General features: G+C 39.6%; 1 protein-coding gene across 2 annotated transcripts in view; it reads left to right on the forward strand.

The window, feature by feature from the left end:
- LOC121511269 (adhesion G protein-coupled receptor A3) overlaps positions 1-26,188 on the forward strand; it is a 450,943-nt gene that overhangs the window by 44,605 nt on the left and 380,150 nt on the right. For both annotated transcript variants that reach the window (XM_041789870.1, XM_041789871.1), the window contains exon 2: positions 4,533-4,604. In XM_041789870.1, the coding sequence (XP_041645804.1) occupies positions 4,533-4,604 (72 nt within the window). The remainder of the gene's footprint in view (positions 1-4,532; positions 4,605-26,188) is intronic.

Raw genomic sequence — 26,188 nt, forward strand, 5'->3', positions numbered from 1 at the left:
TGCACAGCGGCTCAGGGGTTTAGCGATGTTGCCTCACAACAGTAAGGTTCCTGGTTCACTTCTCGGTCATGGCCTTTCTATGCAGAGTTTGCATGTTCTCCATGTGCATGCATGGGTTCTCTCCAGGTACTCTGGCTTCCTCCCACCACCAAAGACATGCTCTTAGGCTAATTAGTGACCTTTAATTGGCTGTAGGTGTGAGTGGGGGCATGCCTGGTTGTCTGTCTTTATCTGTCAGCCCTGTGATTGACTGGTGACCAGTCCAGGGTGTACCCTGACTCACGTCCAATGACAGCTGGGATAGGCTCCAGGCCCCCTGTGACCCCCAATGGGATAAGTGGTAGAAGATGGATGGATGGATGGACAAATCTATGCATCATTTGGACAAAAATGCATTTCAATCCGAAAAAAGATCAACTGGTTAATGTTACTTTAATATTGAGGAAGAGATGACTATCATTTGGAAATGAAAGAAGGATGGAAATTATTGTTACCATCTTTTTTACCACGACCAGTCCATGGTGTAAGTTGCCTCTCGCCCAATGACAGCTGGGATAGGCTCCTTACATCCTCCAATGGGATAAGCAGTATGGAAAATGGATGGATGGATCTTTGTTACTGCACCAAGGAATATGATCATTTAAAGCAATGATCATTTTTGTGACATACCAGAATCTGCTTAGGGTCACACTTTTGCAAGGGTCATCCCTGGATGCATGGACAAAATGACTCAACCAAGTCCAGCGATCACTGGATGTGGCAGCTTCTTTTCAGAAGCTCCAGTTTAGTTACTTTCATATGTTGGTCTTCAGAGCTAGCATCAGCAGCTTCTGTGACGGGCTCTCCTGGTCCACATTGTTGGAGAAGCTCCTAAGTTAACGAGACAAAAACTGTGGACCTTTGCAGAAGTTTAGCACAGAAGCTGTGGGTGGAGATACTAGATAAGGGACACATACTACACTGACTCATTGGAACTTCACAAGGAGAAAAGATTCTGAGCAGAGCATCAGATTTTTTTTTCAAACAAAGGCTGTGCACATCAAAAGGGATGGGTTAACTTACTTCAAATTCTACAGGTTGGTGGATACTCCACATATCCAAATGTATGCACTAAACAACTTAAAAAGTGTGTTTTTCATCATATGTTCCATTTTGAAAGGACTTGCACACAGTTATCTTCTCTTCTCAAACTGCACAAACATGTTTTGATCCTCCTGTGGCTCTCTTTACCACCCTCTGTCATGGTTTAACACTGTCTCCTGCAGTAACTACCTCCCAGGTGCTCTGTTTTAGTGAGTCCAGTTTTACAGGACAAACAGTGAAAGTTATTTTCCGGCTGGATGAGTTGACTTGATCTTATGTCTGAAACATCTCTTACACCTGAGCAGCAGGTAACACTGGCCTTATGCAGGCTAACAAGTCACTGTGGGATTTCAAACATAACACAAAGCCTGACTGGGTGTCCTGTGGTGTGTGAGATTTTTTTGTTGCTACACCTCCTGCTGGTTTGTGTTTTTTATGTTTGTTTTCTTTTCTTAAATTTTAACATACTTTGTCTATCCGGCCAGGAGAATTTCAATTTCATCACTAGTCTGTTGTGAACAGACATACACACATCAATGCATGATGGCTGCCACACTCCCTGTGTTCATTTGGCATTCCTGCTGTGTGAGTTCTCAAATATTAAAGCGGCACAGGCATGAGATGCAGAATATGTTTGACTGATAGGAGCAGTGTGGATTCAGAGAAGATGTGACTGAGTTAATGCAGCAGCAGCAGGGACCATGGCAGAAGTTTCTGAAGAAAAAAATGTAGACCGGACTTCCACATTTGACCATCTTTGCACTTCTGAAGATGATGTAGAAACCTGCAAACCTAAGGGAAATGAGTACAACGTTATGGTTTAATGAGTGACCCTATTGGCTGCTGATCTGTGGCTGCAATTATGCTAGTTTAAATTTGATCAAAGACATATCTAATGATGTAGTAATGGATTATACAGAATGAATTATGATGACAACAAAAAAAGAGGCATGCAAAAAGATATTACAGCAGCTACTGTTGCTACGTCTATGGGTGCAATCAGCTGAAAGTCACCAGTTAACACAGTCGCTCACTAAACTGAAACACCAAGACACTTTCATACATTTTCATCTGTTCCCCACAAAGCAGAAAGCCGTTTCGCCACTCAGCCCGGCTGAGCAGTTGTACCGCTTGGAAAGTGGCGTCAATGCATATTGTATTTGGCCTTAGCTCTCTTTTGTAGCCTCCTGTCTATCCTCCAATTATTGATATCATGTAAAGGTTAATATCTTTGTTCTGATACCATTCTTTCCTTCCCGATAAGATTCCGATACAGAGGTGTTGGGTATCGGCCGATACTGAGTTCTGATCCGATACTGGTGTGAACTTTCTGGACTGACTGCAGAGTAGTAAAAATTATTTTCAACCCATATTTGACTCAGAACATTATTTAACTTCTGATAAACTCTGTAACTTCCTGTCATGTGTTAAGCAGTGTATCAGATGTATTTCTGATAGTAGTATCAGAATTGGAACAACCCTAATTACAAATAAGACTCATGACACAGCTGGACGTGTATGTGAAGACAGCAGCAGGAGTATATTTGTCATTAGTTTACAAATTAATTCAAATGGCCATTTAAATTAACGTTTTATAAACTTGTCCAGTGCAGAATTGCTGTTAAAACATATAGTTTTCGTATTCCCTAAAAAATCTGTTAGTATTTGTTTGAATGGCATCATTGCATTATATCTTATTCTTAGGGTTCTGAAATGTTGTCAAAAATGATCAATTTAGTTTATGTTGTGATGCAGGCTCCATTCTCAGATGTAAGTATTTTAAGTAGATTACTCCCAAATTTAAGTGGTGGAGAATTTTTCTTTTAACATTACTGACAGGTAAAGGTTGTTTGCAGATGATGTCATGTCACAGCAAATAACTTAAGATGGTGGAAGGAAAGGATTTCCTCGTGAGGAAGCACTTCAAAAATGCCATAATTTTGTTCTTTTCAAGTGTGTGCCAACTGTAGGGGTAGTTTTGAGTCCTGAGAGCAGTGGCAAAAAAGATTCAAAAGCTCAAAGAAAACAGGGGCAGACATGAGTTATAAACCTCCCTCTCAAGTCTGGCAGAGCAGAGTCAGACAGCACTCACATGTGGTCCATTTCCACCAAGCGATCTGGTTTGGTTCAGCGCAGTTTGACACAGATTGACATGGTAAACCCTGATCTTGCTTGAGTTTCTGCAGCCAATTCCATCTAGCCCCACTCATCATCTGTGTTTAGTGATTTTGGATCATTTGGCTTCCAAACAGCTCTTTTTTGGTACTTGTTTGGCTTTTTAATGTGTGTTTTTTAATCAGTCATGACAAAACTGCAAAAAGGAACCTGGCTCTCAAACATTAGCTAGCTGTTTTTGCCCATATATACAACAGGCTCATTTACCAACGAAGCATCACTATTCTGTTGCTGACCCCACAAGATTTATTTGGATAATAGCGTGTCACTGTGTCAATGAAAAGCATGTGTGTTTCAAAATGAGGGGGAAAAGCTGTTAAAAATGCACTGCTTGCCTCTTGTAGCTCAGTACAAGACTCCTTAAGACTCTTGTCTGCTTTAATCAGACTACACATGGAATAGGAGTCTTGCCACATGGGTAGAATGGTTAACCTGTGGGAAAACAAAAGCAGGTAGAAGTGTTCTGATCCTAACTCCAGTGTACAGAGTACATTTACTTGCTTCTGTTCCTATAGGTCTCTCACATGCCAACAGGATCATGTGACTGCAGACAACCTATAGTAATGTAATATGGGTGTGTATTATTTTGATTACGTAACACTTTTTAGGTCTGGGCTTTGCAGCTTGGAGAGAAAGCTCAGCTGCCAGGTCTTTGCAGCGTGTTGAATAATGTGACAGCATTTTGTGGGTGTATGTGCAGGAAGCTTTCTTTCCCTGCCAGACAAATACATCACTCAAAGAATATAAAGTTTCTCACCTTGATAATTCATCAAAAACAGAAAGAAAGAAAAAAGGAAAGAAGGTGTCGAGTGTTGGTGAAAAGTCTAAAAGCAGGCTCAGCCTCAGTGGTGAATATTAATCCGTCGCTTAGAGATCCCTGTGGTGCGTCTCATTGATTTGTTTACTGTTGTAATGTGAGCTATGGATGATTGAATTGTGCTGAAGCGGCGTTTCTGTAAGCGCTTCTATTAGGCCGATATTTTGACATAGAGGAGTGGAGGGCCGGGCTGGTGTTGGATCATTACCCATCTGAACCACAAACAGCCATAAACAAGACAGAGACGTGGCTGGGATGAGTAATTTACAGCTCCAATCTCATCAGGCATAAATCCTTATCTCTCGGCAGCATATTGACAAGCAGAGGATAAACAATTTAGCAGCCATTTGAATAAGTAATTTCCTGCAGCTCTGTTTTTGTGAGATTTACAAATGTGTACCTCCTTTAACACACTCTGTATGCTCACTGCGTCTTTTCTCCCTCATCTCTCCAACAGAAACCTGAGTAATAACAAGATCTCCCTGCTGAGGAACGGCTCCTTCTATGGCTTGGCTGCGCTGGAAAAACTGTGAGTGCCAAAATCAAACTCTCTTTACTTGTTTGTCCTCCCCAGAGTCCTAATAGCTGTCATCACTGGAGCCGTGTCGCTCTGTCACGGGGAAAAAGGTGGAATGTGGGACATGGTGGGAATAAAGAGATCCTCGTAAGAGTTTACTCTGCTGGAGAAGCCAGTTTTCACTACTCTCACATCAATATACAGCCTGGAAATTGGCTCTACCTCTCCAAGTAAAATGCTGGAAGCACTCAGCTGTTCTCCAGGCTATTGTTTTGTTGTTCCAGTGAGGTCAGCTGAGGTAGAATGAAGGGTGCAAAGTCTTTCTGGGGCTGTGGTCAGGCACGATGGACATTCATTCAGGTGACTGATGAGGGTCAACAGTACATCTACAGCCATTTTCACACATGAACAGGCTGGCCCTGAAATCTTCCTGAGTTGCACATTCACACTAACCCCTAGCAGGACAGTAGGGAGGGCTTTCATAAGGAAGAACATAACTTAAAAATGACTTGAATTTGATGCTATGGCAATGACATTTACAAAGGTATTCACCCCACTGGATTTTTTACCCTTTAAATGATTTTATAAATCCATCATGGACAATATAATTTGGCTTTTTGACAAAAAAATACCAAGACAAACTCTATAATGTCAAAATGATAACAGGTCTCTTTAAAGTTATGTTAATTTAACATAAAATTTTAAGGTAAAATAAGTGTTTGCATAGATAAGTGTTTCCAGTCACTGGTTAAACAGTATTCCTGGCTACCATTACACCATGAAGACAAAATAACACTCCAAAGAAAGTCACAAAAATTTGAAAGGTATAAGTCAAGAAATGGATACAATAAAATCTACAAGGCCGAACATCCCCCAGTGCTCAGTTAAATCCATGATCAAGAAATGAAAGGTATGTGGATATGTATAAATCTGCCCAGTGAGGAGACCAGTGAGAGAGACCAGTAAGACACCTGTGTCTACTCTGACAGAGTTACATGCTCCAGCAGCTGAGATGGGAAAGACTCTGTATTCAACAACTGTTGCACGGGTTCTTCATCAGTCAAAGCTTTGTGGGAGAGTGTCAAAGAGAAAGCCACTGTTGGAGGAAACTCAGATAAACTTTCAACTAGACTTAGAGTCGCCAAAAGGCATGTTGGAGGGGGCGCAGATGGTCGAGTGGTTTGGGGCGCTGCCCATGTGCACGGGCGGCCCGGGTTCGGGTCCGGCCTGTGGCCCTTTGCCGCGTGTCTCTCCCCACTCTCTTCCCTGTTTCCGGGTCTGTCCACTGTCCTTCCTCTGTCAAATAAAGGCATGAAAAAGCCCAAAAATAAATCTTAAAAAAAAAAAAAAAAAAAAAAAAAAAAGGCATGTTGGAGACATGGACAAGTGGAAGAAAGTTCTTAGGTCTGATGAGGTGTTTGGTGGAGACAAAACACTGCACATCACCACAATCACACCATCCCCACTGTGAAGCCGGTGGTGGCAGCATCATGCTGTGGGGATGCTTCTAGACAGCCAGCTCTGGAAGGCTTGTAAAGGCAGAGGGTAAAATGAATGCAAATACTCAGTCTGCAAGAGATCTACAGCTTGGAAAAATATTTATTTTCCATTTAGATAATGACCTGAAGTGTACAGCAGAAGCTACACAGAAATGGTTTAAAGACAGCAAGCTGAATTTTCTGGAGTGACTGAGTCAAAGCCCAGACCTCAATCCAATAGAGAATACGTGGCTGGACTTGAAAAAGGCTGTTCATGCTCAGTTCCCGTCATGGGTTGAGCAGTTTTGCTTGGATGAGTGGAGTAAAATTGCAGTGCAACCCTGACCTCTCCACACAGACTCAGTGCTGTGATTGCAGCCGACTATGCATCTACTAAATAATGAGTTGAAGGGGGTGAATATTTATGCAGTCACTTATTTTACATTACGTAATTTTGTTTAATTGACATTACTTTGTAGAAATCTGTTTTTACTTTGACATTAAAGAGGGTGTTTATATTTAAAAATGTCAAAAAGCCAAGTTAGATTGATCGTAACTGATTAATGAAAACAATAAAAGAGTAAAACATCAAAAGGGGTGAATGTTTTTCAAAGGTATTGTATATCTGTGCAGCTTTTGGGAAAGGTGCTGAAATCCCCTACCAACATCAAATCGGTACAAAAACATCTGAGACTGGCTAGACCTTTGTAACCCAGATTTTGGTGCTTCATTTCCATAACCCTCCGTCCCACCATGACCTCCCACCAACCCAAATGAAAAGCAGGAAATAAATTATGGATTTTGCGTGGTTAATATGCACTCACTTTATTTCAGCAAAGCATAAATATGTTTAATTTACTGGCACATTTTCTTTATTATTTGTCTGTGACACAGCGCCAGTAGATGAATTTGTCTGAGCCTCTTACATAAACAATTTTCCTCTTCATATCTCAGGTTCTTCTGGCACCTCTTAAATATATTTCTCTGGAACATTCATGATACTGAGACAGCTTTTATTCACCTGCCAACATGTTGCTCTAATTCATTCCATATAAGCAAATCCTCTCTTTTTAATATCTAGATCAATTATTATTGGTTCAAAAGGGAGTAAAGGGAGGGAGGGATATCATCAATGGGTGATGTAACTTTGTTTTTCATGGGGTTGTTTTACAACTGCAATCATAATGTGCACATGTTTGTGCCATAGTCACGAGCAGGACGTGTCACATGAACTAAAGTAGCCATGCTGCCACCTACATGTTGTTTGATGGAAACCAGAGCTGCATGTTTCTCACTTCCTTGACTAATCTATTATAATTATCACTTATGTTTGTCGAATGCATTGATATATTTCACATTTTTCTGGGAAACTTCCCATGGAGAGCATTTGGGAAGGCCAGAACTTTTCATAAAGTTCACATTATTATTTATAATTAAATTTATATTTAAAAGGTGGAAGATGATGTGGATAAAACTTATGCCAAGGCCAGTTAAGGAGAGCAAAAAAATCTCTTCCAGAGAAGATTACAATGTGACCCTTTGCTCTTGTTTTAAAAAAAGAAATGCATTCCAACTCTGATAAAACTTCCAGTTCTACAGCTATGTCCGAGTTTATTGCTTCAGTGGTAGCAGCTATTCTATACACCAGCTTACAGTATAACTGAACACCACCGTAAACATTCACAAACCCATGCAGAGGCCGATGAGAGAAGAGTGAAAGCATCTTTTCTGTCATGAAAAGCTTTCAGTGTTTCCCTTTACTCATTATTCTGTAAAGAAATGTGGTGTAGTTGTGATAAAACTGCTGCTTTTTAAAAGCTAAATCAAAGGTAATTGTAACACTGGTGGCAGCCATTACCAATTGCTTCACAACTTAACCCATCTGAAGGTACCGCCTTATACTTCTCAGATGACACTGATTGGCCAGATCCATCTTTAAGTGCAGATTGGAGCTTTGCAAGATGGATTCGCCTGATGACAGACAGGATTCTGGTGAATCCATCTGTATTGCAAGGTTATAAATCACCCTCAGCATTTACAAATGAGCACTGTCAAGCAGAGTCTGTGTGTGTTCTGCTTGCTCAGACTACAGGCAATGCTATTAGTCACAGATAGAAATAACACTAGGTGGGTCTTCAGTTAGTGCATTTAAGCTATCAGCAGCACCTTGTTTAGTGCACACTCATGCTGCAGCCACATAAGCGGTCCATTGATAGCAGTAACGTGCAGATGCAGGTGTGTGCTTGGGTGAGTGTGAGCTCAACAAGCTGAGCTTTAATTAGAAGTTACACAAATTTAAATCTCGTTTTTAGTAACAATATTGCAAGCGACTAGTTGATTTGTAAACAGATGTGGAAATTTGCCGCTCTACCTGCTCTCTCTTCAGTTTTCCTCCTCTTTTGTGTCTCTGTTCGTTAGCAAGTGAATGGTATTTGAAATCTTAAGTTTTTAAAGAGCTAAATAAGAAAAGATTTTGTTGTTTAGTTTATTTTTTTATTCATGTACATTAAATACACTGTATGTTTCTGGTATAATCTGCTTTTCACAATATACAGATTCAGAAAGTATTCAGATGTTTTTTCACCAGAGTCCACCTGTGGTCAATTGAATTGCAAACGATGTGGTCAAAGGAACTGTCTGCCCAGACAGGAATGTGTCATGACACAGATCTGGGGAAGACTACAAACACATTTCTGCTGCAATGAAGGTTCCCAAGAGCACAGTGGCCTCCTGAAATCTTAAATGGAAGATATTTAGCACAACTGGGACTCCTACAAGAGCTGGTCGCCTGGCCAAGCTGAGCAGTCAGGGGAAGAAGGGCCTAAGTAAGAGGGGTGACCAAGAACCCAGTGTCACTCTGACTGAGCTCCAGAGATCCTGTGTGGAGTTGGGACTAAGTTCTAGAAGGACAACCATTACTGTAGTCCTTCACTTATTCAGGCCTCATGGGCCTCTGCAAAAAAAACTCTAATTGAAAAAAGTGAAGTGGGTCTGAGTATTTCCTGAATGCTCTGTATATCAGAGAGAGAAAACACGGTGAAGTGTCTGTTTTTTAGCTCATATCAAGAGAGCTTGGTGCTGGTTGAGCTTTATGGCACACTGCCAGCTAGATACAAACAGACTAGGTAGAAACATTCAGCACTAGTCCTGTCTTTTCTACACTGACTTAAACTTTTAAATGTTTTTACAGTTATGAAACTAAATGTTACTCTCATCAGACAGCTGTCAGTCTCTGTAGATGAGTTTAATGAAGGAGAGATGGACAAACATATTTGAAAAACTTTTAAACTTTTTCCTTGGTAAAAGTTGAGTCCCTTTCTTTAGCTCTCTCTGTCTTTATAGATCCATCAGCTGTTTGGCAACAAAACATGACGTGATTGCACTCTTACAAAATATTGACAAGCACACCACAATTTTTTAAAGGGGGGCTAAACCCTCATGTTCTCTGCCTGCAAAACAAATCTACACATACAAATAATGTAACCAGGGTCTGATTTATAGAACATCATAATAATCCAGACCAATAGTGTACATGTGCCCAGTGGCATACACCAAAAATAGTTCAGATTTGTAATCACATCTTCATACTATTCTTTCCTTATTCATCCAGGTCCACTGGGGAATCTGCCCACGTACACCAACCTACTATATCAGCCTTTGCACGCCTACATTCAACCTTCAGAGGTCAATGCAAAGCTCCTTATGAATGAAAACAGAGAAAAATGAGCCAGCATATCAAAGTTGTTTTGATGGATCACAACAGCAACCAGAGGGAAGTCGGAAAAAAATTATATTTGTGGCAGGCAAACTGAGGTGCTTGTGAATGAAAGGTTGGTCAGACAACAGTCATTTTGAGTTTGCTTTGACGGAGACAGTCACAAACAGCAAAAAAAAAAAAAAGGACACCAAATCGCTGCTGCATTCCCACGCTTCTTACAGTTCCCCAAACTCCACCATTCATCATTACACACTGGTTTCACAGCAGTTTTTATTTGTTTACAGGCTCCATGCTAATTTCTTAGCATAATCTCAGCTCTCTCCTCCACTTATTGGATACTATTTTAAGTCAGATTTGTGTACAAAAACTTTTATCCATTTACTGCTTGCTTTATTCTGGCACGCTCAGCATAACTGGTCATGAAAATATATTATGAATGGGTGTGAGAAGTCCAGTCTTCATTTAAATACTTACCTAGATTTTGAAATTAGCTGCTTTAGATTATTAATTTACAAACTGGCTCCAGTTAACCACCTCAACATGGACATGAAAAAGGCTGAATTTGATCAGTCAAGATTTCAAACAAGGATATTTAAGGTACTTGATTGTATTCAAATATCAAAAGTAAATTGATTAAGTTGAAACAAAAAGTTCAAAATTCTATGATGTTTTTTCTGTATTTTAGGGTTTAAAAAAGTGACAAATATCAATATGGCAGAAAGTTAGAACACTAAATAACCACTATATGGACAAAAGTATTCGGTCGCCTGACCATTACACCACCAGGGACTGTAATGACACTGTTTCCAAACACATTTAGTTTATTATTAAGTCGATCCTGCTTTTGCATCTATAACAGCCTCCATTCTTCCTTGAAGGCTTTCCACAAGATTTCGGAGCGTTTTTGTGGGAATTTGTGCCCATTCAATCTGTAGAGCTGTTGTTCTTTGAACCTTTTGCTGCCCAAGGCACATCAAATCCATATCTATATACGAAAACCACCTATTTAAAACATGTTATAGTAAATCGAGCGCATAGCATCTAGGCAGGCCATGGAGTCCAGCACTGCTATATAATTGAGATCAGCTGATCTCACGCAAGCCCTCACAAGCTGACAGTCAGCTTGATTTGCTTTTAAGCACGCTATTGGCTAATCACTCTCATGCTGCCATATTCAAACTGCTCTAGCCTGGCTATGCTATGCTGTTTCCTTTACAACCCTCCTCCACCCCAGCTCCTCCTTCCTAGAACAGCCACATATGAATAACAGTAATAAGTGCAAATTTACAACTGCTAATGAAGAAAAACTATTAGTTTCAATTCATCCCAAAGGTGCCTGATGGGGTTGAGGCCAGGGCTCTGTGTGGGCCAGTCAGGTTCTTCCAAACCAAACTCATTAGACTTTGTCTTTTTTTGTCCTTACTTTGGGCTCTGGGGCACAGCCATGTTGGAATAGATAAGGGCCTTCTCCAGACTGTTGCCACAAAGTTGGAAGCATAGCATTGTCCAAAATGTCTTGGTGTGCTAAAGCATTAAGATTGCTCTACACTGGAGATACGGAGCCCATCCCTGAAAAACAGCAGCATACCACCAAACTTCACAGTTGACAGGATGCAGTCAGACAGCTAACTTTCTGCCAAACCCAGACTCTCTCAAACAGAGACGTGTGATTTGTCCACCGCACAGTTTTTGTGCTTACATTAAAGCTAATGGATTTTCTGAACTCTTCAGCTATGGAATCAGCAGAGGGTTGCCAACTTTTACGGCTCTCTGTGTTTCTATGTGGTCTTCTGCTCTGTGGCTGAGTTGCTTTTGTTCTCAAATGCTTCCACTTTAGTAATATCGCTTAAAGTTGGCTGTGGAATACCCAGCAGGGATGAATTTTAAAGAATAGTCTTATTGCAAAGGTGGCATCCTATCAAGTCACTGTGCTCTTCAGAACTACATATTTAGTATCACAAATGTTTGCAAATGGAACCTGCATGGCGAGATGTGACACACCTGTGGCAGCAGGTCAGATTAAATCACCAGAATTTAATAATTAACAGGTGTGGCCAATTACTTTTGTCCATATTGTGTAATAAAAACTAAACTAAGGATTTTCACAAAATAAGAGCTAAACTAAAGAAACCAGCATTTGCAGCTGAAGATGAGTGTTACTTATTTATGATCCATTCATGTATTATTCCTTACTTGATTGCTTAATTGAAAGAGTCAAGAGGTCTGATTTCTATCATATTAATATTGATGATATATTAGCCAATGCTAACCTGTCCTTGGAGCCTTATTTATGTAAATCTGGCATCAAAGACGGTCATATTTTGTGATGGAGGGCCACTGACCAAGCTGCCATAAGGACTGGAAACATGTCTGAAGGAAGCTTGCCAGTGGCTCTCAGCTCTCAGTCTCATGCTTAACCTCTGTTGCCACAATAGATGTCTTAAAATGGATAATATATAACATCATATAAGCCTTAATGTAGTGCAGGAAGGACTGACCACACAGAGTCCATGTCAATGAGCCTCACATCACATGTCCCAGAGGTCTGTATGTGATCGGTTTGACGATGAGCTCCATGAAGGCTACCTCGTCTGCCCCCCTGAAGTCAACTATTGATTGGTTTCACCCTCGCCCAGCGCCGCGATCACAGCTTCCCCACCTGATGGTGACACTGACATCGGCGGCTGATGAGCAGAATCAGAGGGGGGCAGAAATCACACAGTGAGGACAGCTTCATAACTCTCTCTCCCTCTCCGTCAATCATCCTCGGATGTATGCACTCTCACACATATTAAGCTCACACAGGACTACATCAGCGGCTGCTTTGAATATTATTACAGTCAGTCTGGCTGACAGTTAAACTCAGATGTGAGTAATGTCAGTGGAATAATTCAGCTCCTCTCCCACTCCTTTTCGGGCGGCAGCTCGACCTACAGGATGATGTCACCTGTCTCTTCGGGCCCTATTAGTGCCATTAAACCTTTCCACCTTCAGCCCCGCAGCTCCTCGGTAATGGAGGGATGATTACGAGGCTTTTAAGGACACTCAGTCAGAGGTTTGTGGAGGCTGACCTCTCGGCACAGCAGTGTGTCTTGCGTGTCCTGTCCCTCCTTTCACCTCGCTCTCTGGGTACTGCCTGCCTCCGTGATCGTCCGTCCTGCCACATGCAGCCTTTGGCAGGGATGTGTTTTTCTAGCAGTTGATGCGGAGCCAGGTAGCGTCAGTGAGTTGAAAGTGGCAGCCAGCTGTTCTCTCGTCTGGCCCAGCTGACTGACTTCCTGCCTGACTGACTGGATGCGAGTGCTGTGCTGAATTGGCAGCTGATTGACAGGCTTAATAACGCATGTGTTTGTGTTCGCAGCACTCAGGCTGCAGCTGTGGAGCTTTTCAGGCAGAAATAAACACATGAAACAGGTTTTTCTTTGTATGAAGTGGAAATTGAATAAAAAGAAAATAGGCTTGAGTTTATTAGAGTGTTTGTTTTACCCAAATCGCACAACAGATTTTCTCATTTAGTGCTGCTGGTATCAATTCATGCAAATAATTTGGGTTTAATTTGTATTTGCTTTGAAACATGTTTCTGTTCCCATCCCAACACAGAGGAGGCAATGGGGATCTCACTGCTCACAGCTTTCAAAAGTTACTTTAAAGCAGGAGTCTGGAGCTCTGTGGAGCTGTGGAAGTTTTACTAAATAAAACAAAAGAGTCATTCAGATCATATATGTGCAGAATAAGGGAAATTTAACTGGACTACTGAACATGTTCCAGTTTACAGTAGGCACTGTAGTGAGAGATTCAATTAATAATGACAACCCGAGAAAGTTACCACAGATCTTTTCTTGCTGATCTTGTTAAAAGTTTGCAAGCCATAAAGTGTCTGTATAAATTATGTTGAACAGGGAAAACATGAACAAGCTTTACATCTCTATTTGTTTCTGTATCTTACCTTTGGTGCACACTTTACTTTTACAAATGCAATGCATGCATCTTACATATGAGAATCTAAAGGTAGACACAGGCCTGCCCACACATCTGGCTGGGCCCCTGACAAACCCAGTAAATGAGCCCTCCCCAGTGGTGTTTTATTGATAGTATTAATGTGTTAAATCAAGAGCATTGGTAGCATCCTGGCTAACAGTTACTTCATTTTGGATCTGAAAAATGTTGTAAAACTATTATCTATTTGTGCAAATGTGTTTTAACCCATTCTAACCACTTTTTCCAACCATTTTAGCCCCCATTATTTGCCACTATTCATCAATTTTGTCCAATTTTCACCCATTTTTGCCACTTTAAGCCAATTTTGCCAAGAAATGTGTTCTGTGTTGTGATCCGAGAAATAAGAAGAGAAATAATGGCTTCATTTATTTTGTTTTATGTCATTTAAATCTTCTGACAATAGTTTATAGGAGTCAGAACTGGAAGGAATTACTTTGCAGCAGCACACACCTCTCAATGTTAAAAGGAACTCTGCATGATCAGACCAGTTCATCTTGTTGGATATATATTTATATCTCTCATATACATATTGAACTAAAAAACTCACTAGATATCTGCATTTTGAGTAATTTGAGTTTATAAATTCACCAGGAGGCCGCCATGCGCTGTGACGTCACAGTTCAGCAGAGCTCGCCATTCCTATGCAGTAACCTGTTTCAGACTGGCAGCCAGAGTTACCGCTGCATCTCAGAGACGCAGCACGTCTCACGCATGGAGAATTCTAAAATTTGAGGTCTCTTCTATTTTTATTTGCACCAAGAGCCGTCATCTGTCCATCTAGACAGGAAAATGATAAATACAGAGCCACATTTACCTTGTTTTAGCAAATACTTAAGCAAGCTAAACATGTCTGTTTAATAAAGTTGTTCCCTGAACTTCTACTCTTTTTGAAGCTTTCTGTTTCTACACGATTAAAGATAAACACAGAATCAAAGCACTTCCGGTTTGTGCTTTCCAAAGTAAAAATCCACTTTAGCATATTTTTTGAGAAACTCCGAACTTTTATTTTGAAAGGCTCCCGGCACGCTTCCGCTATACACTGAATCTCACTTGTAGGGAGTTTTATTGAGGTAAAACATAGGAGGAATGACCAAGAGGGTCACAGAGCTTTGACAGCAGGGAGACCAAACCGACACGCAGTAAACTTGTGTCTGGTATGAAAGCTGTTATGGCAGCAACAGGTGCAAGCAGAAAAAAACGTCTGAAAAACAGTTAATAACAACAGCGAAGATCGCTGCGCACTGTGACGTCACACAGACCAAAACATGCCAGCCTCCTGGTGAGTTTATGAGCTCAGATCTACTCAAACTGCAGATGTCTGGGATATTCAGTGAGTTTTTTTAGTTCAATATACATTTGAGTGATGCAAATATCTATCCAACAAGATAAATGTGTCTGATCATGCAGGGTTCCTTTTAAGGTGAGCCTGGAATAAGTCATACGTTGAATATGGGTGATAAGACCGTCCTGTGTTACTGGTCTTAAACCTGGAGTCCATCATTATGTTCATGTCAGTTAAGTTGATGGTTGCCTGCAGGTTCCTTAGACTGGCAACGCTGTACTCCCTGCTCAGAAAATATGACTGCCTCAGGTTGCTATGGTTACTCCTAACATCTAACGGCTGCTGCACATTAATTTGGAACAGGTTAAAGACTATTTGGCCTGAACTACTTAAGAAGTTCCATAGGTGTCCATGTATCAGAAGTTAATGGACACCTCTAAAACCTCCAGAGCCAATCAGAATCAAGTATTCACCAAGACCATGGTATAACACAAGTTATTTGTAGCCATTAGCCTGTTTGGAGACACTGACACATAAGAGGCAGCGCTGTGACAAACACTGGTTTACTGATTGTTTAGATTATGTGAAAACATCATATATATGAAAAAACATCACAACCAACCTTCATTATTATCAGACAAATTGAAATATTTGGACACAGTTTATTATCAGGTGCTGGTATTTGTGTTTATTCTGTATTTTTAAGGCTTTCGCTTTGGCAGTGGAGAGAAATGAAAACAGTAACTTGAGTTACATGCAATGATACATTTTAATTTCAATGTACAATACCATAATACAATACAAGAACTTTATGTATGGAACTTCTGTGGAATATATTTACAATCAAATTGTTCAAAAAGGTGGTTTATCTTGTCATGGTGAGTCTGAGTGCTGTTGTTGCTCTTCCTCAAAGTGGACATACTGTTGCTTTTTCAACTGTTGTGACTGACAGAACTTTCACAAGGCTTTTCTCGAGTGTGGATTCTCTGGTGAGCATACAACCCGCTGAATTGACCGAACAACTTCCCACACCATTCGCACAAGTAAGGCTTCTCACCAGTGTGGATTCTCTTGTGTATCTTCAGATCATTAGACTGAATAAAATGTTTTCCACACTGGTCGCAGGAGTAGGGCCTTTCACCAGTGTGGATCATCTGGTGGCGCTTCCAGTGATATAATTGACCAAATATCTTTCCACACACGTCGCAGGGAAAACATTTATCAGCCCTGTGATCAGTGGCTTGTTGGGTTTGTTCCACCTGGTCAGAGCCGCCTGGGTTTCTTTCAGGCCGTTCCTACAAAGAAACAAAAGGACAGGGAAGGAGAACATTATTTTAGGATACATGTGCCCCAGTAACACGTTCAAGGTCACTTAAATCATCTTTCAAATTCCTTCTGATAATCAATTTTAACTTCAGCACGTCATCTTGACTATGTCTACATGCCTAAATGCATTGGTGGCTGCCATATATTTGGCTGATTAGATATTTGTGTTAATGACCAATCCAGCATGTCCACAGGAGCTCGTGGTTCGGCTTCCTTGAATAGAGATGGCATCTTGATGAGGGTCTCCTATAGGTGGCAGCTCAGACACAGCCCATCTGGAACCAAAGCACTTATTTGATTGTAGGCTTTCGTAAACAAGCTTTCTTGTTATGTCCACCAAGTCTTGATCACAGTGATGGACTGCAGCTCTTTTTAGCAATCTGGATCATTTGGACTAGCTCAGTAGAGCCATTACAATATGTTGAAGGAAAAAAAGCATTGGTGCAGAAAAAAAACAGATCAGCAGATAAACCTCACAGTGTCTAAATTGCACAGAAATATTGGCATCCTTTCAGTATAAATAACAGTTGTAGAGGATCTTCTCTCTTAATACTCTTAATAACAACTTTACAAAAAACAGCTGGCAGCAACTCCATACAGATAAAAATTGCAGTGTCCTTGACACAGTCTAAATCAACAAATGAAAGAGTCCACATTTTGGCATGGAAGTTTTGTGTCTTACTTTGTGTGTGATGATAAATGATCATTTCAGTGTAGTTCCACCTACGCTGATACTTTAGGCTTTAGTTCATCTTTCATCAGACCAGTTATAACGCAGTCCTCACACCCTTGGTGCTAGAGCATAACCTTGCAAAGCAGATGGATACGCCTGTTTCTGTATTTCTCACTGGCGAATCCATCTAGCAAAGCTCTTATCTGAACTGTCTTTGCCTGGGCTGTGACGTAAGCAAGCAGCAACAAGAAGCCAGTGCAATTATGATGGAAGACATCAGCGTGGATGCTGCTAAAGCGCCTGTTTTATCAGAACTTGATGACATTTCTTCGTTAAAAGAAGAACAAAGAACAGCAGTGAGTTGTTTTCTTTTCAAAAACGACAAAAGTCGTGTACTGACATGTCTACAGTCGCCATGGGTTGGGTTATGCAGCTCTCCATGGAGTTTACTCCATCAGCAGGGGCACAGCTGGGAAGCTGCTATGTCATGTTTTGTTGCTCTGATTGGTCCGTAAAGATGTGACAGACAGAACTTTCTTCCAATCACCCTCTGAGTTTTTTTTTTTTTTCCAAAGGCTCTGCTCTTTCCCAAACACTGTCTATGAGTGGTTTACCAGATGGATGAGTGAAATAAATCCATCTGGTGTGCCAGGTTAGCTAAGGTCCTTAAAATAAACACATTCTGTTCATATTCTAAAGGCTCAGTGAGTAAATGGTGGATAATACAGACAACTAAAAGTCTGTTCTAGATAACAAAGCTCACATCTGTTGGAAACCAGAATCCAAAAGTACATAGACTAACTGTTATTAGGTCCCTTTGTGGTAAACATGGGGCTTTGAGATGGCTGAGTATTATTAGAATGAAAAAAAAAAAAAAATTAAAAAAAAAAAAAAAAAAAAAAAAATATATATATATATATATATATATATATATATATATATATACACACACACACATTAGACCACCCTAACCCTAACTAAAGTAAGGTTTATGCCACAGCTGCCCTAAATTAACAGCATTGGTAATTACCAAAATCATTTTTAATGTTTCTGCAATGGTTAATATACCAATATGTAGAAGCTCTTTAACTGAAATGATATTTTTAATGCTAAAATATAATTATTATTGTTATCCATGAATTTTCAAATTTACTGATTTACAAAAAAAAACTAAAAAATTGTAAAACACATTAATATTTCTTGATTAATATGTCAAACTATAGTGATTTACTGTCATTCCTGAACAGAAAAATGAGTTTTAGTGGTTGAATGTTATGCTTGATTCATTTCTGACTTCTCAGAGAAGCCCAGTGAGCCGGCTCAAATTTGGGTGAATTCAGTTTGAAATCCCTCATTCCTGTTCAAAATGGTAAAACGTGGAGAGCTCACTGAAAATGAAAGAGTCTGCCTTAAAGGTGCAGTGTGTAAAACTGAATATCAACATCTAGAAGTGGGTTTTAGATTGCATTTCTCTGCTGGGAACTGTGGCAACCAGTTGAGTTTTAATGTGTATCTGTAATGTGAATGCAATACAAACCAAGATGGCAGCATCCATGGAGGGGACCCTCCCTGTGTATGAATTAAAGGTTTATTCTGAGTTGTTTTTTTCAAAATAGCTATTTTTGAATTTAGAAGACTAAACACTTATTCAGATAGACCATCTTAGAAATGTTTTGCTTTATTTTACCAAGTTTGTTCAGCTAAATGCTACTAGGCTAAATATTACACACTGCACCTTTAAATCACTTCATGATGCTGGATGGTCTTTGAGACAAATATGACAGGTGGTCTAATAAATTAAGCACTGTATATGTATATATATATATAGCTGATTAAATACTGATTTAATCATCCTTATAAATATCATGCTCCAATTTTCTAAGTTTGTTTTACTAAAACAGGGGTGTCAAACTCAGTCAGAGCACGGGCCAGATTCTGGATTCAGGTCTAACCTGAGGGCCTAACAGGGTCACCTTTTTAACCAGAAACTGTCAACCTCATTTCAACAGTAATGAAATAGGGGAAAAAACTTAGCACTGATGAAGTATTATTTTGACATTTAAAAAGTTAAAAATATGGGTTTAAAGGTTCACAATCTGAGAAAAGTAAATTTATTAGTTCGAAAAGGTCAGAGCATGAAATTGAAATTGAAAAATAGTGTTTATTTTAAAAGTAAATATAGATAGAAATTAAGTCAAAATCATGAGTTTAAAAGGTCAAAATATAAAATAGAATTTGTAATCATGACATTAACAGTCAAAATATGATTCAAAATTTTAAACTGTGAGCCTAAAAGGTCAAACTATGGGATTATGAAGTCCAAGTTTTGATTGAAAATATGAGATAAATACAAAATAACTGGTCAAAAACATCAAAATATGACTTAAAATTTGAATTATTAATGTTAAAGCACAAAATATTATAAGAAGTCAAAACTATGAGTTGAAATACTCAAAGTACGAAATAAAAAGTCAAAATCCTATGTTTGAGTCTTAATTGTGAGATGCAAAATTGAAAATGTGAAATTAAAAAACAACGACATTTCTTTTCTCACATTCCTGACGTCTTATCTAAATATTTTTACTCCTTTTTCAGATTTTATGATTTAACAAGGACATCTTCAATCATCAAGGATACGTTTACATGTTTATACTTGAGGAAATCTGCAGACCTCATACTGATGGGCCAGTTACAACAGAAATATGAGATCATCTTGCAGGCTAGATTTAACTGTTTGACACCCCTGTACTAAATGCTCCTAAATATTAGGCTTCTTACTACAATTTTAACAGCTTTAAAATAACTCACCACTTCAGCTGAGCTCATGTTGCTGCCAGTTTCAGGCTTCTCTATCTTAGGATGGTCCTCCATTTTTGAATCAGCTCTGATATGAACAAATAAGTCAGAGAAAAGTCCAACAATCTTAGTTACAGCAAACCAAAATATTATGACAGTTAGCATTAACATATACTCAGACATTTATAACTCTAAAAATAAAAAAAGACAGCCAAAATTACAGAGCATTTTAAGGCTTTATGATTTAAGTTTTACATTATTTCAACAACAGCAGCTGAAGTTTCTATTTTTCTGGTAAAATAACTGATTTAGCAGCTTAGTTTGGCTTTTCCAGAGACTCTGATGTTGTTAAAGTTTGTGTAACAGTGAATCCTGAGGTTAACTGTATTTTTTTTCTGATATTTGATCAGATCTAAAGACCAATTAAATGCTGATGATCACCTAGAAATGAAACAGAGAGTTTGCTGCTTTCTTACCTTCAAAGTGAACTTTAGCTGTCGCTGCTAATGTGCTAATGGACGCCTTCTCCTTTGTCTTGTTACTGGTTTGACAGATGCACGGATGGTTTCCGTGGTTACGGAAACTCATCCCATGGCTTCGACATTCTATGAGTGTTTTGAAAATAAGAACTCTAGTAAGTGACCCAAAACAGCAGTTAACAGCGGAGAATTCTTTTTCAGACATTTATTGCACAAAATCAGTGTGTATAATGAAATTATCCTATCATGGTCTCTGTATCATGATAATTGTGGCCTTTGTATCATGATATTTATCCTATTGTGGCCACTACCACCTCAATAATAAGAACACAGCAGAACTATCAACTTTCTCACTTCCAAGCTATTTGTGTTATTTTTTAAGTTAATAAATTTTAAAAAATGTGTAAAAATGTATATATCCTTTATAGGAATGTTTTATTCCCTAACATTGGTATCGGCATCATCTCCCTAAAATCTAAAATCCAATCCAAAGCTGTCCTCCTGTTGTGCCTGTGTTCAGCGATACAGCTGAGAGAGGAAAACTGCAAGGGCTTGAATGATCCAATGGCCTGTGCTTTTCTCAACTGATGATAAAAATGACCACATTTCAGGGTGCTCTGGTACCTCATACAGCAAAGGTCATGTAAGAAAATGTGCTTCTTGGTTTGATTTTGCATGCAGGCCATTTAAAAAGTGTGCAGGTGGCAGAGCAGGAAGCTGTCTGTGTTGGAGGATTTTATTGCAGCTCATCAAACCTCAGTAGGTGCTCCTCCCTAACACTTATCATCATCATGGCATCCAATTCCAGAGCAAGAGCACATCAGCAACTTTATTAATCCCCTTAGGAAAGGTCTTTTAATGGGATTTGCCTGCTCAGATAGTGTCCTCTTAATGGATCCCTGTATGTTGGATGATGGCCTGGATCCCCTCGTATGGACACAAGCCCAGTGCCATCAGCCAAGCGGGGTCCCATGGGAGCGAAGCAGGAACAAAGCCCATCACTGTTCTCTGGTGAGGACACTGAAGCTTTTGCTGCTTCATCATGGTTCCCACCACAGAGAGCCCCCAGTGTGGGAACGGCCTGTGTGAACGGACCAGGCTGGCACACTTTCAGACCGATTACTCTGCAACAATTTTCAAATGTGTCAATAGATACATATAGATTATGAAATGTCTTTTACTGGGCTAGAAATGAAATATTTTTATGGAAAATGTGGATGTGCTGCAGTTTTTCTACTTACTATCATACTACATGTGATAATATTTGTTATTCTCAGGGGAACTTGTGCATTGTGCAGGGCTAGGATAGAACAAAAGAAAGGACAGCTAGCTTTGCCTTCACTCTGCAGGTCTTTGGATACCTCATTCTACGATCTTTCCATGGGGCCAGGACTTTTAAAAAAGCTCCAACTGTTACTTTAAATTCCCCATGGATGAGTAGGTCAGTGTCCTAAGGCTCTGAATCTGACTCTGGCTCTCATGGTTCAAACATGTCAGGCTGGAAAGGCCAAACAGAGCAGCTCCAATGTTGTAACACATTTTTTGAGGTGAGGTTGTAGGGTTGAACAATTGTGAACACAAGTTTTGCCAACCCACAATCACAGAAACATGAATGACAAAAATAATGTGCATTATAACTGCTTCCAAAGACTGTCATAAGTTTAAAGGGGACATATTTTACCCTTTTAAGACAAGTTTATATTTGGTCTATGAGGTCCCCAAAACATGCCTGTGAAGTTTGTTGCTGAAAAAAAAAAAACAAAAAAAAAAACTCCAGCATTGGATTTTTACATGTCTAAAAACCCCTCTGTTTCAGCTGCTCAGAACGAGCTGGTTCTGTGTCTTTAAATGTTACTGATCTGTCTGACTCCGCCCCTCTCAGGAAATTGATGTGGCTCTCCTGATCCTCCTGCGACGGATTTTTCTGTTACTTGAGTGGACTGTTGACAGGCATGTATTTTTGTAAGAAAAGCATGAAAACGTGACTCTTTGCATAATATGGCCCCTTTAAATATGAGCTGCAATTTAATGAATTGAATTTTCACAGGGATGAAAGGTGACATTCTTACTATTTCCTTCTTGCATATTTTTGCATTGATTGCATTATAAAAACAGTGCAGTTTAGCACTACAGTGATGTAGAAAATAGAGTAAAATTCTCCAGAAGCTGAGTCAGGTTATACTCACATATAAAGAGAATACTGTGTGATGATATTCAGCTCATGAATGTAGATGTTGATCTGTAATAACTGGAGTCCAGTGTGTGTGCACTTGCACTGATCAAATGGACCAAACTTTCTGGGCCAGGGTCCCTCATGTGAAACCAGCCTTAAAAAGTCAGCAAGTAAGCTCACTCCTCATGTCCAGCAGCCTTCTGTGAGGTTTTACAGTTATTTTTATTGTTATGGAGGTGGCTTTGACAGCCGCTTTATTCTCCACAGACTGTCTAAATGTTTTTTATTGGGAGCTGTGGGTCTATTTTTCTGTCCATTTGACCAAACGTTATTTGTCCAGCCTGAGGGATGTGGAGGCCGGCTGAGCAGACAGAGCGGGCCTCGGCTCAGAGCAGAGACAGTATCAGGATTCAGGATGACATGAGCTGTTTCTCATTCTGAAGAGGAGGTGTCAGAGGAGTGAAGAGGCGTCCTTTACAAAGTTTAAAAGCTCCTGGTGTTCACTTAAAAGAGGCGGTGTTTTTCAGTCCGCCACCTGAAGGTGTCCTCTCAGGAGGTGATGGATGAGGGCGTGGCAGACTGCTGAAGGACACATCATCTGTCAGCGGGCCGCTCGAACCACACGGTCACCCCACACTCACACTGCAACAAAGAGTGAACTTCTTTGGGATCACACCCACAGCGGCCCTCATTCAGAGGCAATGGCAAGTTTTAGAAACTTCCCTTACTCCCACAGAAACAGAGACTTTATACAACCACGGTTTTATTATTTCACTGAAAAATAAAATTGTACTTACAATTTCTGATCACTTTCACTCAGATTTTAATAAGAAGTTAGATTTTGTAATTCCATAAAACACTTCCTAATCAAGTAAGGCTGTTTTAAGACAGTAAAGCAATTGATGGATCCTGAATATCATGTAATATCTTTATTTTTACAACTACATGGCATGTAAGCCATTAATGGACATACATCTTTGCATTCTGTTTTACTTGATTTTCCCTTAATATAAACATTTCCAATTATTTTCTTGATCTTCATTCATTGACATTATCTTCCAAAAACAAGGTTGTCTCCCATAGTTATGAGGTGATAGCTCAAGAGCCAGAGAAAATGAAAGAAAGTTACTCCTCATCACAGTAAATCAGCACTTGATACATTTCTTCCTAGGCCTCCACGATGCCTCTTTTGAAGGTGTTGTGGTAGTAAGGAACCTTGACAGTGCCGATAGAAAGTATTCACCCCTTGGATGTTTCACTCTTTGGTCAATATGATGTGGCTGTTTGACCAAAATAAATGACTTGAATGTGTCTCAAATGATTGTAGTTTAAAGACACCTGTGTTTGGAAGGTCCAGTCACTGGTTCATCAGTATTCCTGGCTACCATTACACCATGAAGACAGAGGAACACCCCAAGCTATTCAGAGAAAAGGTTACTGAAAAGTATAAGTCAGGGAAAAATGTACAAAATTTCCAAGGCACTGAACACCCTCTGGACTTCAGTTAAATCCATCATCAAGAAATGGAAGGAATATGGCACATGTGTAAATCTAGCCTACATCAGGCTGTCCTCACAAACTCAGTGACGACTCAAGAGCGACACTAGCAAGAGAGACCACCAAGACACCTATGACTACGCTGATATTGATATTAAATTTACACTAGAGTTTGCCAGAAGCCATGTAGGGACTCAGTGGTCAAGTGGAAGAAAGTTATTTTGTCTGTCTAGACCAAAATGTCTCGACAAACAAAACAACAGTGTTTAGGCCATCAAACAACACCCTATGTTTGGCAGACAGCAAACACTGCACATCAACAACACACCATCCCCACTGTGAAGCACGGTGGTGGCAGCATCATGCTGTGGGGATGCTTCTTGGCAGCCTGCTCTGGGTGGCTTGTAAAAGTAGAGGGTAAAATGAATTGCAAAATATAGGAAAATCCCGGAGAACAATGTTTTTAAGTCCACAAGAACACTCGAAGCATACAATGAAAACTACACAGAAATGGTTTAAAGACAAACTGAATGTTCTGGAGTGGCTGAGTCAAAGCCAAGACTTCACTCCAACAGAGAATTTGTAGCTGGACTTGGAAAGGGCTGTTCATGCCTGATCCCCATACAATCTGACAGAGCTTGAGCAGTTTTGTAAAGAAGAATAGAGTACAATTGTTCTGTCTGGATGTGCAAACATGACTGAGACCTTTCCACAGAGTCAGTGCTGTGATTGCAGCCAAAGGTCATCTACTATATATCGCTTCATGTATCTATTTACATATAACTTGAAGGGGCTGAATTTTTATGCTGTCACTTATTTTCACTTACCTATTTTTATTTTATTGTGATTACTCTGTAGATTTTCCCTTTGATGTTAAAGAGGTTTTTGTTGTAATTTTTTGAAAAAAAAAAAAAAACATATTATAATGACCATGATTTATTTGCAAAATCAATAAAAGGGTGAAAAAAATTCAAGGGTGTGAATACTCTCATATGCCCTGTATGCGTGGAGCATCTGCTAATGAGGACAAATAAAGACATTGATTTACCATCAGGGCAGACTAGACGGTAAATTACAGTAGAAAAGGCTTCTCAGCCTCATTCTTTTTCAGCATACAGTACATTTAACTCACTGATGAAGTGTCAAAGATCACTCATGTGGATACAGTCCACAGCAGAACACAATCTTCTGTCAGTTAGAAGAAGATTTCCAGCCTAGGAAAAGTTGAATGACTCTCATATTAATGTTCAAACAACTTCCATACTTTACTAATGCAGTTAAAAAAAACTGCAAGGAATCTCAGAGCTATTGATCACTGAAACATTTGATCCTTTTTCAATATTAAATTTCTAATTAAACAAGGTTTCAAAACAATGAACACTAGAACATGAATCATCATGATAATACAAGCCTGTAGCCTGGGGGGCTTCCAAGGGTTCAGGAGAAACATCTCAATTGGCGAAAGGCCCAGAATTTATTTTTTCTTCAATAAATAGAGTGCTTCCCTTTGAATAATTCTAAACTCATCCAAAGAACAGGAGCCCTGATCTTGTTAAAAGCACTATTCTTGTTGATCTCCTATAATAATGATTGTGTTAAAAACCTGCATGTGTGACTCAGTGAACACAGCAGCTGCATGTCATGAGCAAATGCTAAAAGGTCAACTATTGGAGAACAGGAAACCCCTCCTCACTGTAAAAATGGATAATACATTTTTGGTTGGCGTAAAACGAACGTAAACGGACAAATATTTTATATCTTATAGTTGGCCAATGGTCCATGACTTATCTCAGGGTTGACATTCACTCTCTGGTACTGACCCACAGGGTTTGGATGTCACCCAGTAAGATAAGAGTCGTAGTGTGGGTGGTTGGTTTAGGATGGTAAAACTAATCACATAACCTAGAAAAAACCGCCCCTAAGGTTATCCTCAGTGGGTCAAAGGTCAGACATCATTAAAAGACATTAGCATAAATAGTTGAAAGAAAAAGACATGTGACTTTTATTGACCAGTTCAAATCAATAATGCATGATTAAGTCAGACGATCACTCCATCTTATTTTTTGATACACATTAGTTTGACATATTATCAATATAATGTCACTTTAAAAAATCATTTCCTCTAAACTGAAAGTAATGAAATGTAAGTTGTATGTTTTTTTTTTTTTCCTCCCA

Source organism: Cheilinus undulatus, linkage group 6 (genome assembly GCF_018320785.1).
Source record: "Cheilinus undulatus linkage group 6, ASM1832078v1, whole genome shotgun sequence".
Classification (NCBI taxonomy): Eukaryota; Metazoa; Chordata; class Actinopteri; order Labriformes; family Labridae; genus Cheilinus; species Cheilinus undulatus.